Here is a 20,749-nt window from a genome sequence, read left to right as displayed (position 1 = left end):
CTTCCAATACAATACTGATAATGGAGCCTTGAGTATTGGCCGATATAGATATTGATTCGATACAATATCAGCACAGTACTTACAGTAAGTACTTTCATTATTATTTTGTATTTTGCTTTATTTTGTATTATTTTGTAGTGTGGAATTTGCCTTGATCAAGTGAAATTACTCAGAACTATGGTCGGTATGGAAAAACAATAATCTATTATTAACCGTCTGGAATTAATTTATGCTATTTTAAATTGACATGTCATGGTGATTGTTTTTATTTTGGTGGTACCTAGTGGACACAATAATTAATAAAGTTAAGCTTATGATGCGGACACATTTGTTACTAGATACTTTCTAATATGCTTCTGCTTTGGAAACTTTGTATCTGTAAAAAATACCAGCATGCAACTGTAATTCATTTACAAATGTTGTATTTTAAACTGCATTATATTGTTCAATTAAAATGATTTAATATGTATGACTGGCTTGTGTGTTATTGTGTGATTAGTTGTTGTGTCGCTGTTAGCTCCTCCTATAGCCTACTAAGGGGGTATTCAACAAAAAAATTTGGGGGTCACATTTCCAGAAAGGCCTTCTCCCTTCTCCTCTCTGAGCTGCCACCTTAACGTGGTAGATGAGTTTGCGTGTCCCAATGATCCTAGGAGCTATGTTGTCCGGGGGCTTTATGCCCCCTGGTAGGGTCTCCCAAGACAAACTGGTCCTAGGTGAGGGATCAGACAAAGAGCAGCTTGAAGACCTCTATGAAGAAAACAAGCAAGGAACCCAGATTTCCCTTGCCCGGACGCGGGTCACCGGGGCCCCCCTCTGGAGCCAGGCCCGGAGGTGGGGCACGATGGCGAGCGCCTGGTGGCCGGGCCTGTCCCCATGGGGCCCGGCCGGGCACAGCCCGAAGAGGCAACGTGGGTCCCCCCTCCAATGGGCTCACCACCCATAGCAGGGGTCATAGAGGTCGGGTGCGATGTGAGCTGGGCGGCAGCCGAGGGCAGGGCACTTGGCGGTCCGATCCTCGGCTACAGAAGCTAGCTCTTGGGACGTGGAACGTCACCTCGCTGGCGGGGAAGGAGCCTGAGCTAGTGCGCGAGGTGGAGAAGTTCCGGCTAGATATAGTCGGACTCACTTCGACGCACAGCAAGGGCTCTGGAACCAGTTCTCTCGAGAGGGGCTGGACTCTCTTCCACTCTGGCGTTGCCGGCAGTGAGAGGCGACGGGCTGGGGTGGAAATTCTTGTCGCCCCCCGGCTCAGAGCCTGTACGTTGGAGTTCAACCCGGTGGACGAGAGGGTAGCTTCCCTCCGCCTTCGGGTGGGGGAACGGGTCCTGACTGTGGTTTGCGCTTACGCACCAAACCGCAGCTCAGAGTACCCACCCTTTTTGGATTCACTCGAGGGAGTACTTGAGAGTGCTCCCCCGGGTGATTCCCTCGTTCTACTGGGGGACTTCAATGCTCATGTTGGCAGCGACAGTGAAACCTGGAGAGGCGTGATTGGGAAGAATGGCTGCCCGGATCTGAACCCGAGTGGTGTTATGTTATTGGACTTTTGTGCCCGTCACAGATTGTCCATAACGAACACCATGTTCAAACATAAGGGTGTCCATATGTGCACTTGGCACCAGGACACCCTAGGCCGCAGTTCCATGATCGACTTTGTAGTTGTGTCATCGGATTTGCGGCCTCATGTTTTGGACACTCGGGTGAAGAGAGGGGCGGAGCTTTCTACCGATCACCACCTGGTGGTGAGTTGGCTGCGATGGTGGGGGAGGATGCCGGACAGACCTGGCAGGCCCAAACGCATTGTGAGGGTTTGCTGGGAACGTCTGGCAGAGTCTCCTGTCAGAGAGAGTTTCAATTCCCACCTCCGGAAGAATTTTGAACATGTCACGAGGGAGGTGCTGGACATTGAGTCCGAATGGACCATGTTCCGCGCCTCTATTGTCGAGGCGGCTGATTGGAGCTGTGGCCGCAAGGTAGTTGGTGCTTGTCGTGGCGGTAATCCTAGAACCCGTTGGTGGACACCGGCGGTGAGGGATGCCGTCAAGCTGAAGAAGGAGTCCTATTGGGTTCTTTTGGCTCATAGGACTCCTGAGGCAGTGGACAAGTACCGACAGGCCAAGCGGTGTGCGGCTTCAGCGGTCGCAGAGGCAAAAACTCGGACATGGGAGGAGTTCGGTGAGGCCATGGAAAACGACTTCCGGACGGCTTGGAAGCAATTCTGGACCACCATCCGCCGCCTCAGGAAGGGGAAGCAGTGCACTATCAACACCGTGTATGGCGAGGGTGGTGTTCTGCTGACCTCGACTGCGGATGTTATGGATCGGTGGAGGGAATACTTCGAAGACCTCCTCAATCCCACCAACACGTCTTCCTATGAGGAAGCAGTGCCTGGGGAGTCTGTGGTGGGTTCTCCTATTTCTGGGGCTGAGGTTGCTGAGGTAGTTAAAAAGCTCCTCGGTGGCAAGGCCCCGGGGGTAGATGAGATCCGCCCGGAGTTCCTTAAGGCTCTGGATGCTGTGGGGCTGTCTTGGTTGACAAGACTCTGCAGCATCGCGTGGACATCGGGGGCGGTGCCACTGGATTGGCAGACCGGGGTGGTGGTTCCTCTCTTTAAGAAGGGGAACCGGAGGGTGTGTTCTAACTATCGTGGGATCACACTCCTCAGCCTTCCCGGTAAGGTCTATTCAGGTGTACTGGAGAGGAGGCTACGCCGGATAGTCGAACCTCGGATTCAGGAGGAACAGTGTGGTTTTCGTCCTGGTCGTGGAACTGTGGACCAGCTCTATCTATACTCTCCGCAGGGTCCTTGAGGGTGCATGGGAGTTTGCCCAACCAGTCTACATGTGTTTTGTGGACTTGGAGAAGGCATTCGACCGTGTCCCTCGGGAAGTCTTGTGGGGAGTGCTCAGAGAGTACGGGGTATCGGACTGTCTGATTGTGGCAGTCCGCTCCCTGTATGATCAGTGCCAGAGCCTGGTCCGCATTGCCGGTAGTAAGTCGGACACGTTTCCAGTGAGGGTTGGACTCCGCCAAGGCTGCCCTTTGTCATCGATTCTGTTCATAACTTTTATGGACAGAATTTCTAGGCGCAGTCAAGGCGTTGGGGGATCTGGTTTGGTGGCTGCAGGATTAGGTCTCTGCTTTTTGCAGATGATGTGGTCCTGATGGCTTCATCTGGCCAGGATCTTCAGCTCTCACTGGATCGGTTCGCAGCTGAGTGTGAAGCGACTGGGATGAGAATCAGCACCTCCAAGTCCGAGTCCATGGTTCTCGCCCGGAAAAGGGTGGAGTGCCATCTCCGGGTAGGGGAGGAGATCTTGCCCCAAGTGGAGGAGTTCAAGTACCTCGGAGTCTTGTTCACGAGTGAGGGAAGAGTGGATCGTGAGATCGACAGGCGGATCGGTGCGGCGTCTTCAGTAATGCGGACGCTGTATCGATCCGTTGTGGTGAAGAAGGAGCTGAGCCGGAAGGCAAAGCTCTCAATTTACCGGTCGATCTACGTTCCCATCCTCACCAATGGTCATGAGCTTTGGGTTATGACCGAAAGGACAAGATCACGGGTACAAGCGACCGAAATGAGTTTCCTCCGCCGGGTGGCGGGGCTCTCCCTTAGAGATAGGGTGAGAAGCTCTGCCATCCGGGAGGAGCTCAAAGTAAAGCCGCTGCTCCTCCACATCGAGAGGAGCCAGATGAGGTGGTTCGGGCATCTGGTTAGGATGCCACCCGAACGCCTCCCTAGGAAGGTGTTTAGGGCACGTCCGACCGGTATGAGGCCGCGGGGAAGACCCAGGACACGTTGGGAAGACTATGTCTCTCGGCTGGCCTGGGAACGCCTCGGGGTCCCACAGGAAGAGCTGGACGAAGTGGCTGGGGAGAGGGAAGTCTGGGCTTCCCTGCTTAGGCTGCTGCCCCCGCGACCCGACCTCGGATAAGCGGAAGAAGATGGATGGATGGATGGATGGATGGATGGCCTTCTCCCTTCACTATTATTCCTGAAAACAAACAATTTCTACAGTAGACATTTAATTTTGGTCTATTTATTTTGTCAGAGTTACAGGAGCGCTTTGCTGTTTTTAAGGACCCTCTCCAAAAAAGCTAGTCAAAGTTCATCTCTATGACAGTACTCTAGTGTTTTAAAGATTCTGCTGCAAAAATGTGAGTCTCTCACAAGTTTTTTTTAACTGAACCCGCGGGCCACAATTTGAATAGCCCAAATGATAAAAAAGAGAGGGCTTAAAATGGACCCTTGAGGATCCCCACTGGTGTAACCAAATAAGATGAACAAATGACTACTGACTGCAGCTACGGCAAAACGTTACATGAAAAAAATTAATTAATAAAAAACAAAAGGAAGAAGAGTACTTAAAGATCTGCCTTAAAGAACACCTCTATAATGTAAATTACAAATTTGGACCCTGGTGTTTAATGTTTGCTAACAATATTAAAATGTCAATGCAAGGATCTGCCAATGTGTTTACAGTGGTCCAAGTTTCTCTATAAAACAAGAGCAATCTAGTGTTTTTAGGAATTTTCCGCAAAAATGTTTGTCAATAAAGTTTTGGACTGAAATCAAGGGCTGGTATGGTGTTATACCATGCCCGGATTTGGCCCCTGGCCACCAGTTGAATAGCAACTGCTTTTCTAGATGACTTCACTAAAATTTAAGACCAAACTTTTCTGCTATTGGAGGACATTTAGCTGGCCGTATCGGAGAACTAACATCAGAGATTTTCCGATAATCCGATACTTGTTTTCTTGCATATCCGATATCAATATCGAATAAGGACACTCCTAGTTCCAACTCTTTACAGTAGGTGGCAGTGAGCATTGCAAGGCTGCTTCTTAACATGGCTCATACGCACATGGTTTCCCAGAGAATCAGAAGACATAGCAGGAGGGACCCCCTGTATTTTCATTGTAAATAATAATAATAATGGATTAAATTTTATATCGCGCTTTTCTATTATTAGATAATCAAAGCGCTCACAGAGAAGTGGGAACCCATCATTCATTCACACCAGGTGGTGGTAAGCTACATTTGTAGCCACAGCTGCCTTAGGGTAGACTGATGAAAGCGAGGCTGCCAGTTTGCGCCTACGGCCCCTCCGACCACCACCTATCATTCATTCACCAGTGTGAGCGGCACCGGGGGCAAGGGTGAAGTGTCCTGCCCAAGGACACAACGGCAGCAATTTGGATGTCAAGAGGCGGGGAGCGAGCCTGCAACCCTCAGGTTTCTGGCACGGCCACTCTACCCACTACGCCATATTCATTTGGATTTTTTTTTTTTAAATCTTCCTTTTTTATCTCCTTGTTCGTCATTATTTGCGTCCTGTCAGCCATGCTCTTCAGGAAATTAAAAAGTAAATAATCAAAATGGTTAAACATGTTTTTTAGTTAATGCAACAATACATTGTGTAAAATCCATACACATGACATAAAAAGATGTAAAAATAAATCAAATAAAAAACAATTCGAATGGTCTGTTGTAAGGGTTGTGAGTTTGCTACAAGCTTGAGGTATTTTATTCCCACCCCTAAAGATGACCTAATATGGTTTGTAAGAAAACTGCTCTAGTAACATAAGCAGAAGTGTGTGGCCATATTGCAGTGTTTTCGTGTTTCCCTTTAAAAGGACTCAAAAAACACACTGACACGCTCACTCCCCTTTAATTATTCACTAAGAGCAGGTGGTCAAGGGGCAGGGCTAAATGTGTGTGTGTGTGTGTGTGTGTGTGTGTGTGTGTGTGTGTGTGTGTGTGTGTGTGTGTGTGTGTGTGTGTGTGCGTGTGTGTGTGTGTGTGTGTGTGTGTGTGTGTGTGTGTGTGTGTGTGTGAATGATGATTAACACAAAAAAGTGGCGACCCCCAATCTCATGTGTACCTCTTTCGTTCACGCTTGTCCAATGAATAGCAAACACTGTAGATTGAAGCGTAAGAGCCAGACAAAGGCCCCAAACCGTGTATCAGCCTCCTCTAAATAAACTGTCCTCTTACTTGCGTACAATATTTTGCTACTCTACCACCAGCCAAAAAAGGCTCTTTTATTCATGCATTCGTGTTGCTGTAGGACTAATGAAGATGACCAAAATGCAGCTGTATTATCAATTTTGGTAGCACAAGCCATGTTACGTTATAATCATACATAAGTAGTCCAGCAATGAAGATTTTATGATGACCTAATATACTCAAGATTTTAGCGCTTTGTTAAAAGTTGTTCAGCAGCCAAAAAAAAGGGGAGGAGGAACGCTTTGTCGTTTCTATTGGTATTCAAAGCCACACATGTCTAACTGGTGCCAAGACTGACTTGTTTATTGGATCGGAAATGTGATTTTACTAGTGTGCTTGATATTGTGAGGAAAGAGGATTGTGGTCCAACATGTCAACAATCTGCACGAATTGGAAACAAATAGTGTGTGCACGGCTGCAAGAACACATAGAGCGCCAAACCAAACAAATATAACTCACACTGAAACATGTATTGTCCACATTTGTAATCCCGCACACTGCCAAACAAGCCGCATTGAAGACAGTGGATGTGAAAGGAAATATGGGTGTACAGTATAATACATGTGATAAAAGCATACGATAGAGGCAGGGAAACATGAGAGAGGGAGGAATGAAGAGTAAAGATGAAAGTGAGTAGCTGACTTTCCATCAGCGGTGATCAATATTAGTGTCTAACAAGGCAGCACTCCAGTTTTTACTGTAAATCATCTTATACTATGACGGAGCATCTAAATGATCCTACCATAGCAAACGTACTAGCAAGAGGAGACTTACTGGTTTAGCTCCACATCCAAGGTGAACTTCCTGCCAAAAGCCTCCACTTGAAAGCTGGCCTGGGCCACGTGGTTCATCTGAAAGAGGACAAAGCAGAAAGGATGACAAAGCTTTAGCTATTAGTGCCTCATTCATGGATCAAAACATGCATCAGACAGATGTACATTGATGGATGGCTTCAGGCGCTCTTCACAAACTGACAGCTCATTAACACATCAGTGTTCATTAAATCTTCTTGATATTGAAATATTAAACAAAAGCACACACACACACGCACAAGCACGCACACGGACAACCAACCAACTCACATGGTTCGGGAGTTGTGGAAGTAGATATAATTTTGTAAAAAAAAATTTAACTTCAAAATGTCAGCTATCTACTAGTATTGATAGTTGATTTTTGTACAAAAATTCAGCTAAATTTTGAAAACTGTCTTCTTCTGAGTTGCATTATGAAGTCACTTTTTATGAGATACTGTATGTTCCATTTAAAAATATTTTTTTATTTTTAAAATAACTTTTTTTTCCATTTACACCCATGCACCAGACACATTAATATAAAGAAATTGCTGCATGTATCCTGGAATGCACCAGTGGCAAAAACACTGCTCATCAGAACATGATTTCCTTAAAGGGTAACTGCACTTTTTTGGGGAATTTTGCCTATTATTCACAATACCTATGTGAGACAAGAACATGTTTTTTTTTATGCATTCTAAATGTAAATTGTAAAATACGACTTGTGCTCGACGTACAGTACATGTCGTGAACTGCATATTACAGTTTTTTTCAATTGCGAAGACAATTTTACAAACTAGCAATGTTTTATCAAAAATACTTAACACAATTCACAAGACCACACAACCAAACTGCAAAATATCTCTTATAGATGCAAAATGAAGCACTGCAACCAAAACTACAAAACCAGTGAAGTTGGCAAGTTGTGTATATCGTAATTAAAAACAGAATAAAATAATTTGCAAATCCTATTTAACTTGTATTCAATTGAATGGACTGCAAAGACAAGATATTTAATGTTCGAACTGAGAAACCCAATTTTTTTTGGCAAATAATCATTAACTTAGAGTATAAGGACAGCAACGCATTGCAAAAAAGTTGGCACAGGGGCATTTTTACCACTGTGTTACATGGCTTTTTTTCTTTTAACAAATCTCAGTAAACGTTTGGGAACTGAGGAGACCAATTTTTGAAGCTTTTCAGGTGGAATTATTTCCAATTCTTGCCTGATGTACAGCTTAAGTTGTTCGACATTCCGGAGTCTCCGTTGTCGTATTTTACGCTTCATAATGCTCCACACATTTTCAATGGGAGACAGGTCTAGACTACAAGCAGGCCAGTCTAGTACCCGCACTTGATGATAAGGATGTCATTTTAGTGTGTCAGCATTAGCAATTGGAAAAAAACTGTAACCAAGGATTGGCGACATTGTTACGATAGGAGCTAACACCTAGAAACTACTTTAAGTAACATGCTGTCTTGATCACGGCAGTAACTAGTTTATGCAGCTTTAGATACACTGATCTTGTATAGTAGAACGTTGTGGCCATAAACCGAGAAGTTAGTCAACTTTGAAATTCAATTTAGACCTGAAGAGATTGCTCGGAAGACACGGTTGCACCAAACTTTTTGTTTGTTTGTTTGTTTTGTTTTGTTTTAACTGTGGAGTGAGGATTATGATGAATTGATCATTTAATCCGGGAACTCAAGTCTTGTGCTGCAAAATATAAACATCTCATCAGTCAACATCCCAATGAAAACAGACATTGTACAGTAAGTGATTGTTTTATTATGTTTGTAGTTCATATTTTTTGTTTAGCACTCAGCTACGTGATGCTTAGTGTTTCATTATTCTTAGATCTGCTTTTCACTCAGCTACTAAAACTTGTAGATCATGCTCCTTATATTTATGCTAAAAAATGTGAGGTTCTGATCATCATTTGTCCCAAAGTAATGTTTGTTGGCTCTCATTAAAGTCTTCTATGATTAGTTGTGTTGTTGTTATTGAGGGAAATAGCAACATTGTAATGTGTCTGTGAAATTAATAAGCCGCCGTAATGCTTAAAATTACCAAAATACATAAATATTACACGTTATTATGAATGTGTCTGTTATTACATTATTTACCTACTGTATGTACTTACAGCATGTAAATAAAACATTGTTGTAGGTTTTTGGATGTTTTTAGAGCACTTTACTGTCAGAGTAGATCGAATCCCCATTACCTGCATTGTTAGCTGACTTTTGCTAATGTTTATTTACGAAAGCACAAAAAAGACAAAGACTTGTGTTCTTGTTTCACATAAGAATTGTAAATGACAGGCAAAAATACAAAAAGGGCAGATCTCATTTGAGAAAAGGCATCATGTTCACAGAACCCAAGGTATGTTAGAAATCTCTTAATTGCTATATGATGTTTGTACCAAATACAACTAAACTATGAAATCTGGTTTTGTTGGCTTTACATTAATATGTCCTTTTTTATAAAAGATATTGGGGTGCTTAAAATTGCTTTATTTGATCTTAATTGTGATTCTTATTCATTCGGATTCTCAATCAAGTCATAATTTTCAATAATCATTTAAAAATATATAATTGGTTTAAGCCATATCCGCGCTTACTCGCTGGGCATATGTGTCATACATCAGCAGTTGTAACCTGTTTTTAAAATGTTTAATTATAATTTTTATACCAAAAAATATACTGTTAAAATCGGTTGGAATCAAGAATCGAAATCGAATCGTAAGTTGTTGTAGGATTTCCATCCCTGGGAGAGATAGCAATTTCTATGTAATAAATGGCTGTCTTCCATAGATGTGCTTGCTCTATTGAGCTGCTATGAAAAAAAACATCTTGCCAACCCTCCCGAATTTTCCGGGAGACTCCCGAATTTCAGTGCCCCTACCGATAATCTCCCGGGACAACCATTCTCCCGAATTTCTCCCGATTTCCAGCCGGACTTAAGGCACGCCCCCTCCAGGTCCGTGCGGACCTGAGTGAGGACAGCCTCTCGTCACGTCCGCTTGGCTAACCAAAAAGTAACCACAGAACACTACCTTAGACTTAGACTTAGACTTAGACATATTAAGACTATACCGTATAGTGTTCTGTGGTTACTTTTTGGTTGGCCAACGGTTTACGTTGTATTGTGCACCCTGATGGCAAGTGTGGGAGTCTTTTTTTTTTCATTTTTTTTTTTTCAAAACCTTTATTTATAACATTCAATATAAAAAAAACAACCAAATAAAAATCAAAACAAGTACAGAAACAGTACAAAAACGGTACAAATCAGCACCAGGGGGTTTGTAAATTCAATAAAGCAACTAAAGAAGAATGCAAAAAATATATATACACATATTTATATATATATATGTAACAAAATGTAAAGCCATAGGCTCACATAGGTTCTATAAATAATCCAAATTTGGAGCACAGCATTGTCGTTTTCACAGCTTTTTGGTTGTTAGAGGTAGAGAGTGTTTTAATGTAAAGTTCTAAATCTTTTTTTAAAGGCACAAAAAACAGGTCAGGTATTGAGAAACGTACATTTATGAATATAAAACTTAGCCAATAGTATAATGAGGTTGCTAAGGTAAAATTCATTTTCAAATTTTTTTCATATAGTGTAAATCCAAATATCACATCTTTAAAACAAAGCACACATTTGTCCTGGACAAGTGTGGGAGTCGGTTCTGAAGTATGAAGTAAAGAGACGTAACTTCATGACCTCGCCTGGTTATTGACTGCGACCCAGAATATTAAACAGCCCATACCTATTCTCCTTCAAAGGCTGTGCTACTGGCTGCAAAGCATTGCACTTTCAAATACAACAATGAGTAGAGAGGAGTGTTATGTGTGTATATGTGTAAATAAATGAACACTGAAATTCAAGTATTTATTTTATTTATATATATATATATATATATGTATATATATATATATATATATATATATATATATATATATATATATATATATATATATATATATATATATATATATATATAATAAAATACATACATACATATATAAATATATATATATATATATATGTATTTTATTATATATATATATATATATATATATATATATATATATATATATATATATATATACATATATATATATATATATACATATATATATATATATATATATATATATATATATATATAGCTAGAATTCACTGAAAGTCAAGTATTTATTTTATTTGATAAGAAATATTTCAGTGAAATCTCCCGAATTTGGAGGTCTCAAGGATGGCAAGTACATTCATCAGACAGAAAGATCTCTATTGATGGATGGCTGCAGAAGCTCTTGAATGCACCAGTGACACAATTCCATTATTCCCTTCTGTTTACTTATCATTCTCACATAACCCATGGATGGATGGATGGATGGATGGATGGATGGATGGATGGATGTTTTATTCATCTACAAGAGGAATTCACAACTTTGTGTACCAAATCTAAAATGGCTCAATAAGTAATTTAGAAAATGGATGGATGGAGTATTGGGGGGAAATTTGAGCAATTTTGATTATTTTTTTCTAATAGAAAATGACAAAAGAAACTGGCAAAAGACTGATTATCAATAATTGCTAGAGGTTTTTTTTTGTTTTTGTTTTTGTTTTTTTACATTTTGATAAAACCATTTATGCCCAGAATGATTCAGTTCAAACATATTTCAATATTGACTACAGTGCAATATTCCACATTATAATGGAAGTTAGCAGTAGTTCTTCAAAATGATAACAAATTATAATTTATAAAATATTTAAAATACATTTATTATAGTTTATTTATCTTTTAAATGTTATGAATTATTTGTTCTAAATATTAAAATAAACTTCTGCATTTTGCCAGATTCCCAGCTATTATTTGACGACTAATAATCACATTACCAAAAATTATTTGTCCAGCAAATGAATCATTCTGGGCTGAAGTGTGATATGTTTAGAAACATGTGCATTATTATGGTTGCATGTGTGTGTTGGATTGGTCTGAAGGACAATTATCATGTCTTGCTACGGTTGGACGCAGATGGTGCACAAGCATGGGGCTTCCTTCATTGATATATTACAAACTCTCGGGACAATGAGTCATTTCGGTGCAGGTCAAACCAGGGAAGCCCCTAACTCCCTGCCCCCTCTCTCCTCCATGTTAGTGCCACGGATTCCCTTCATAATGGGGTGGATGCTTCATGACAACAAGAGGAGGAGGGGATGGAGATCAACCAAGGCTCACACGTTCCCCAGAGAGCACACGCTCTATTGTTTGTATGCGTGTGTCTGCTCCATGCATACAGGAGTGGCTAAAATACATATGCATAATGGCAGCCCTCTGGATGACAGTTCATAAAGAATATTGAATCTTTGATGGAAGATATGAAGACAGCACCAGTGTTCCCAGACCTGCACCAAACCCACATTGAGTTCCATTCCAGACCACAGAACAGCAAAGTAGGTTTAGGCAGCAGGTTTCTGCAAAATGTTAAATTTATGAAAGAATATCTCCCAAATTTCAATTTAATTCCATTCATTTAAATTATGGTTGCAAGCAGGGAATATAACTGCCATTCAAATTCAAATTAAAGGAATTGTAATTGTAATTGCAATTTGGTGTATTCCAGTATTATGCTTTGCACTATACAGGTATATGCAGCATATTCCATTCAAGACCGTTTTACATATTTCATAGAAATATCATTACTATGAACCTCATGTACACATTATACTTTTAGTTTCTCAAATTTAGACACATTTTAAGTATAATAGATCGATTTAGACTTAGACAAACTTTAATGATCCACAAGGGATATCCACCATATGTTTAAATTTCAGCAAATGTTTTTCGTCCACAATAATGAACAAAAGCATCTTCTATAAAAACAAGTGTTTTAATTACTTCCAAATTATGGAAAATGGTAAAACAAGTAATATTTTCCAGAATGCTTTACTTTATCCAAGTATTCAAAACAGATAGAATTTGTGTTTAATGTTAGTGTTTGTTCAGTGTTTTTAGTATTTTGCCCAAGTCTTTTTAAAAAGTGACAAATTATTCCTGTTACAGTACTAGGCACTCAAAGAGCTTCTATGAATTGCAATACATTTAATTCCACTTCCTGTAATTACAATTCAACTTCTTGTAGGGCAAAGCCTATTCAAATAAAATTGTAATCCTCCAAATGAAATGAATTGAGAGTCCAAATTCGGAACGCCCACTTGCATACAAATTATATTTTGTCTTTTAAACATGTTCAAATCAATCAACCACCGCCATGACCTAAAAAACGTGTTGTCTTATTTTCATTATCAGCCATTTTATAAAGTGGTACCTCGGTTTTTGTAAGTAATCCATGTAAAAGGCTCCAAGGAAGACCAAACTGTATAAAAACAAAAGCAATTCTGCACATACAAAATAATGCAAATGCAATTAAAAAAACAAAAAACTTTTATATAGAATATAGTTTTACATAAAGAAAACAATATGAAATACATATGAATAATGAAAAGAATTGATCAATTTAACATTTAACACCACGTTTACCGGTACCTTTATTGACTCTTGTTGGCAAAGACAGCAATAAGCGTCAAGGAAGGATAAGAAGGAAGAGCACGAACATCACTTTCCTACTTTTAAATTTGATAGTCTTTCTCACCTTTTTTATCAAAGTGCTGGCACTTGCAACTTTCTTTGGCCCCTTGGGGCCTTATTTTTCAGTCATAATCAATTTCAAAAAGTACAGAGATTGAGTCAACAACACGTGGATTTTTTGGTTTGGGCACTCCTTTACACAAAATGATTCGCGGGCAAACGGGACAAGTTTGTAACACACAATGTTTGGACAATAACTACGATACGAAAATCGGTGCAAACTTTTGGCGAGAACCGAATCTTAAAAAAAGTGTGGTTATGAAAGCCGAGGTGTCGCGGTATATGCAAACAAAGCACTTTCCTCCATACGAGACAGAGCTTTCTTCCGGTCACTCACACACAGAACAGTGACCCGCAGAAAAAGAGTGTAGTTATTAGAATCATGTGCATTTTGTTGTCACTATGGCACTAACCACCTTAAACATGATGTTCTCATACAAACTGTGTAATTTCATTTTTCGGGCCAAGAAAAGGCCTCAACGCCTCAATGCATTTTCTATAATAATAGACAAAAACACACGATCTACTTTCATTTGAGATACTTGTTTTTCCACCAAACACATCAAGAGGGACGGCGTGGCGCAGTGGTAGAGTGGCCGTGCGCAACCCGAGGGTCCCTGGTTCAATCCCCACCTAGTACCAACCTCGTCATGTCCGTTGTGTTCTAAATGTAAATTGTAAAATACGACTTGTGCTCGACGTACAGTACATGTCGTGAACTGCATATTACAGTTTTTTTCAATTGCGAAGACAATTTTACAAACTAGCAATGTTTTATCAAAAATACTTAACACAATTCACAAGACCACACAACCAAACTGCAAAATATCTCTTATAGATGCAAAATGAAGCACTGCAACCAAAACTACAAAACCAGTGAAGTTGGCAAGTTGTGTATATCGTAATTAAAAACAGAATAAAATAATTTGCAAATCCTATTTAACTTGTATTCAATTGAATGGACTGCAAAGACAAGATATTTAATGTTCGAACTGAGAAACCCAATTTTTTTTGGCAAATAATCATTAACTTAGAGTATAAGGACAGCAACGCATTGCAAAAAAGTTGGCACAGGGGCATTTTTACCACTGTGTTACATGGCTTTTTTTCTTTTAACAAATCTCAGTAAACGTTTGGGAACTGAGGAGACCAATTTTTGAAGCTTTTCAGGTGGAATTATTTCCAATTCTTGCCAAGTATTCTAGAAGCGAGCACGAAGAAGAGGGTGAAACGTTGGAGCAGACGGAAGGCAATAGAGTGAGGAGAAATCGACTCGGAGTTGCAAATGTGGAACTTGAAGCCAAGCTATTTCGACATAAATGGCGTGCTTACCCATAATTAACCGGAAAAAACGTCCCTGGCCAGCTGGACAAAACAGACAACTGTCCATCGAGTGAGTCACACTTTATATTGATCATGATACACGCCACACGTCATGGGTGTTATTACAACTGCAGTACATACGCGGTCTGGCTAGCTGTGTACAAACAGAACATGGAATGTGGGCTAATACTTTACATATACGATATATATATATATATATATATATATATATATATATATATATATATATATATATATATATATATATATATATATATATATATATATATATATGTATATATGTATATATGTATATATATACATATATATATATATATATATATATATATATATATATATATATATATATATATATATATATATATATATATATATATATATATATATATGATTGTTCATGTTTTTCAGTCAGTACAGATTGGTGTTCTATCGCAGTGTTGTGCATTACAAACTCAAACGCATTTCATGCTGACGTAGAAGCTAGCTTATCTCTCGCTGTCGTTCGCTTTTATGGCTACCGATGCACGCTAGAAAAAGAGTTCCTCAGTGTTCGCTCTTACAATAACCATGTCGCTACAGTTTGGTTATTATACGGGTTACGGAAAGTAAATTAGTATTTGTGACAGTTTTTTAATACATTTTTAAAGTGATTTAGCGGTATAATTGATTGCTCCCATTAGCTGCATTGCTAGCCACCAAGAACGAGACGCTTTTTACATATTAGAATGCAAAATTTAAAAAAAAAACTTTTGTCGTCTTGTTTCACATAAGGATCAATAGGCAAAATTCCAAAAAAGTGCAATTCCCTTTTAAAGCTAGCTGGCAATAATCTTCTGATGTCACCTCAACACCAGTTTGATCAGTTCTTGGCTGTTTTTAGCGGCACAATCTAAAAACAAACCTGTCAAGCCTAGTTTATTTATGGCCTTTGACTATTTTTAAATCCCAAATGCAAACATCAACTATCCAATAGCAGAGGACTCCAGCAAAGTGCTCTTATAAATGATAAATGGGTTGTACTTGTATAGCGCTTTTCTACCTTCAAGGTACTCAAAGCGCTTTGACACTACTTCCACATTTACCCATTCACACACACATTCACACACTAATGGCGGGAGCTGCCATGCAAGGCGCTAACCAGCAGCCATCAGGAGCAAGGGTGAAGTGTCTTGCTCGCTGATTCTCCACTTCGTGCGCGCGCGCGACACCCTTTTGCGCGTGCGTGGTGCCTTTTTGCGCGCGTGCCGTCTCGGTCTGTGCGCTGGCATGTTTCTTTTTGGCACTTTGGGGGCGGGTATGCTTAGCCGGCCCCTTCTTTCTGATTGGCCAGGCGAAAAATGCTCAGAGATAATCAGAAGTATAGCAGGGCGGGTCATCGTCAATATGTATCAAGCTTGTTATAGGCGCAAAGTTTTCACTTCTTCTTGAACATTTGTTTTCTAATTTATGGAATTTCTTTTGATTCAGCCATAAAATTAATGAAATAATCTTTGAATTTTGTTTTTAAAATGTTAAAAATAGCCTTTTAATAATGTATTCTGAAACAGTTTAAAATAATCAGAGAACTGACTAACACTGACCCTACACAACTATGTTGCACAATTAAGTCATTTTTTTTATAGCGAAAGAGGTGATTTCAACAGGTGCAGCATCCTATGTCATATCTACATGTAATAAGATTTGTAACAAGGCAAACCGTTTATAAATTGCTCGAAAATCGAGCAAGTTATGGTAATTTAATTGGTACATGTACTAATTAAATTACCACAACTTGCTTTGACATCAATGTAATGATTGAGGCTAGCTGTCCGAGGTAAGATGGCTACAACGTTGCTACGCTGGAGAATGATTGGTCTTATGAAAAATGCTCAGAGCCAATCAGAAAGGAGGGGCCGTCTAAGCATACCTGCCCCCAAAGTGCCAAAAAGAAACATGACAGCGCGAGGAGAGATGCCAGGAGTACACAGAGAGCGCACAGACCGAGACGGCGCGTGCGCAGAAAGGCACCGCGCACGCGCAAAAAGACACCACGCGCGCACAAAAGGGTGTCGCGCGCGCACGAAGTGGAGAATCAGCGCGCGATAACAGTTTTTATGCGCTCGGATTTTTGGCACTAATGTGACGCCATATCTTTCCTCTCAGATTCAGACAGGACTGAGCAGGTGATCAGAGGACCACTGTCTATTAAGGAGAACTTTTCATTCCCCAAACGGCATGATGGCCGAAGTTTTCATTATACCTACAGACAGCTAGTCAATGGGGAAAAAGTCAAGCGTAGCTGGCTGACTTATTCAAGAAGCAAAGATGCAGTCTATTGCTTTTGCTGCAAATTATTTTCCAAAAAGTCCTTAAAACTGGCAGCCGAGGGACAGCGGGATTGGGTCAACATAGGTGCACTGCTGAAACAGCATGAAAACAGTGAAGATCATTGTAGCAACATGGTGAAATGGAAGGAATTTGCCTTGCGTCTTTCAAAGGGGAAAACTATTGATGAATTTAACTTCAGTAGACTGCGCTCTCTTTGTACAAAGTAAACATTAAATATGAACAATTAACTAAAAATGTAAACTAGTAATTAAAGACTAATAAGTACAAGACTGATGAGACAAGATGACACTTTTACTGTAAATACAAAGCTTTATCACTTGGACTGTTCAACCCCAGGCCACTCTTGTAGCTGAATGTTTTCTACATTTTAAGATTAGGAACCATATGTGGCACTCTGGACATCATTCGTTCATTCATTGGTATTATTTATGTTCTTAACTGGGCCACCCCCATATCTTTATAAATGACATGTCATTTGTAAAGACATGCCAGGCTGACAATAGGATAATGTAAACAACACTGCCAGAGCCGCAATGAGTTTATAGTAGGTGTGTGAATGATCAACAATCAATATTATTGGCAGAAATAGAGGGCCCCAAAATCAAATTTTGCTTAGGGCCCCATGGAGGCTTGGGCCGGCACTGTGTATATATATATATAATATGAAATACTTGACTTAGTGAATTCTAGCTGTAAATATACTCCTCCCCTCTTAACCACGCCCCCAACCACGCCCCCCACCCCCCACCCCACCTCCCGAAATCGGAGGTCTCAAGGTTGGCAAGTATGCTGTACTTGAATATTATTTGTTTTAGCAAGAAATGTGCAGCTGGTATGGGCTCCAGCACCCCCCTTCCCGCGACCCCATAAGAGACAAGGGTAGAAAATGGATGGTTGGTTATCCAAGAGCTTGCGACCCCTAGTGAAATAACCATGCAACAGCAATTTTGCATGTTCGTTATTGGAAGTTATAAATGGACATTGAAGGCCAAAAACAGCATTATTATCTGGTAGTCGTGTTAAGGATGGAGGTAGAAATTTACTAAAAACTCGTTTTTTTATTGTTATGGATGTCATGTATTTAATGTTTATCCATAAAAGGTCAGCAATTACGTCTTATTATCACAAGTATTATGTATGTTTACCGTTCGCATAGATGCTATGTGTTTTGCAAATATTTCCCCAACACAGGTGCTGAATGCAAACATGTAAACAACCAGCACCGAGCAACAAAACACAGCGTGCGTACCTGCGGGGATCCGTGGCTGCCCCTCACCCGGGTGCTGAGCTGATCGTGGCCGATCTGGCTGTGGTTGTGTCGGCTGTAGAGCAGGCGGACAGGCAGCGTGTCCTCCCTGCCCCGAAACCTGCCTTCTTTACGAGGCGCATTGAAGATCGACGAGACGCCTGCTGAAAGAAAGGGAAAACCATTCATTGTTATTACTAAGAGGACAAATAAAAACATCCTCCTCTATATGAAAACAGACAGAAATAATCCTACAAACTACCATTAAGGGGCTGGAGGTTGTTCTGGTGACCGACGTGCATCAATCCGCAGACGCACAAAAGGGAAATCCACCACGGAGAGCGCACCATCGTCATCCTCATCGTCACCATTTTCTCCTTCCTCTCCATCTCTGTGGCTGGGAAATGACAAAACAATGCGGTAATCCAGGAGCGGGCTCCTGTCTTCGCAAGGGGAGGCTGCTGGTCTGGGTTCTGCAGTCCCTGTGATGGGAGGCCAATGGGGGTGGGGTGGAGGAGGGAGTCTGGACGAGACGGAACGCCGAGCGCGTACTGAGCGCAACAATACACCGTGGTTCATCAGCAGCGAGTAGGAGGGGGGTGGAGGGAGGTATGGAGGCCAGAGTACACCTCCTTAAAACACACCATTATCCAGCGGCTCGCTGCAGAAAACATTAGCAAGCAAGGAAGAATGGAGGGGATGCCGAAGCCCGACACCAAGCGCCATTTCTCCGGGACTCACGTCATCTGCCATAAATCTCAGCATATGAAAAGAGGGCCAACGAGGGAGGTTTCTGCGTGCATTTTCCATGCAGCTTCATTGTTCTTCACCAGCATTTATTGATCACTCTCTCGGGGGGCGGTACCGCGTGCTACCTTGCATGATACAATATTCAGCTTTTTTTTTTGTATGGTTCATACTTTCAGCAGATTTACGTTCCGATGACTACCCAGCTGGCATTCATTCAACGTTCAAATGTTGAAACAACATTTAACGTTGAATGGTTGAAGGAACGTTGAGAACATTCCAATAAATCACTGTGGAAATATTAAAAAAGATTTACATGTTAACTTTATTCATAGTCCTTATATTATGAATTGTCACCATGGTTATTCCTTTTATTTTACTAGCATCTTTAGATTTTTCTTTTTTTCCTCAAATTACTCAGGCGAGTGCTCCACCGTGTGTGTGTAAAACAGAAAGATCATCCACCGGAAGGTAGCAGTATTGCAATAATATGGTTTGCATCTGCCGTAAAATCAAGTAGAAGACGAGACTGTAGAAGTAGGCGCAATTTGAATTAAACAACTTGGTACTGTTTGAATGGTGGATCACAAACATCTTCCTGAGTCAAAATAACACTCATGTATCTCACACATAGTTTGTTTACATCTGGGGGTGGGGTACATAGCCTAGCTATCTCTAATAGTACATAGTGATGTACTATTACAGACCTGGACATTCTGCGGCCCGCGGGCCACATCCCTTTGTGTGTCCCTGTCCGGCCCACGTGAGGCCAATCATAAATTACAAAATAAATTTAAAAAAGTATCTATGTCGAGTGTGCAATAAAACGGTGCTGCTTTTGTTTTGAAAAGCGTTATTTGTATTACTTCTGTGTGGACGTACAGTATGTGTGTGCGTGATTGTGAGTGAATGTGAAGAGCGGCAATCACAAATTACAAAATAAAGTTTAAAAAATCAAATCAAATCAAATCAACTTTATTTATAAAGCACATTTAAAATTTACCACAGGGGTAGCCAAAGTGCTGTACAATGAACAGGTTAAAAGATAAAACGAGTACCGAGCAAACACAACACAACACAAACAGAACACGATAAAAAATAAATAATTAAAATAGAATTAATAAAAACATAAAAACAGGATCACAGCAGGTGTATTATGGGGCGCCATTGCAGGATGGATATCACTCAGTGTTAAAAGCCATGGAATAAAAGTATGTTTTTAAGAGAGATTTAAAAACAGGAAGAGAGGAGGCTTGTCTAACACTCAGAGGTAGGTCGTTGCAGAGCTTGGGAGCAGCAACGGCGAAAGCTCTGTCACCTCTAAGCTTCAGCCTTGTGTCAGGGACCGTCAACAGCAGCTGATCGGCTGATCTTAAGGATCGGGTGGGGCAGTAAGGCTGAAGGAGGTCGGAGAGATAGGTTGGCGCGAGGTTGTTTAGACATTTAAAAACAAATAAAAGGAGTTTAAAATTGATACGGTAACGCACAGGGAGCCAGTGAAGGGACGCTAAAATAGGGGTGATGTGCTCACGTCTGCGGGTCTGTGTTAGCAGACGAGCAGCAGAGTTCTGCACGAGCTGCAGGCGGGCGAGGGAGGCCTGGCTAATGCCTACATACAGGGCATTAC

At 40.9% G+C, this 20,749-nt stretch overlaps 1 protein-coding gene across 8 annotated transcripts in view; it reads right to left on the bottom strand.

Annotated features, from left to right (window-relative positions):
* Positions 1-19,212, bottom strand: part of adam22 (ADAM metallopeptidase domain 22) — a 224,930-nt gene extending 205,718 nt beyond the window's left edge. For 3 of the 8 annotated variants that reach the window (XR_009814889.1, XR_009814888.1, XM_061955760.2), the window contains exons 1-3: positions 18,638-19,212; positions 18,379-18,539; positions 6,785-6,861 (exon numbers count right to left, since the gene is read on the bottom strand). Coding sequence is in view for 6 of the 8 variants with exons in the window: in XM_061955760.2 (XP_061811744.1) it covers positions 6,785-6,861; positions 18,379-18,539; positions 18,638-18,764 (365 nt within the window). In the remaining 2 variants the exon portion in view is untranslated. The remainder of the gene's footprint in view (positions 1-6,784; positions 6,862-18,378; positions 18,540-18,637) is intronic. The other 5 variants (XM_061955709.1, XM_061955715.1, XM_061955737.1 and 2 more) reach the window with 4 other exon arrangements.
* Positions 19,213-20,749: the final 1,537 nt, after the last annotated feature.

This window comes from Nerophis lumbriciformis, linkage group LG04 (assembly GCF_033978685.3).
Source record: "Nerophis lumbriciformis linkage group LG04, RoL_Nlum_v2.1, whole genome shotgun sequence".
Taxonomy (NCBI): domain Eukaryota; kingdom Metazoa; phylum Chordata; class Actinopteri; order Syngnathiformes; family Syngnathidae; genus Nerophis; species Nerophis lumbriciformis.
Note: the sequence above shows the minus strand (reverse complement) of the source record. Positions and strands in the feature narration are given on the sequence as shown.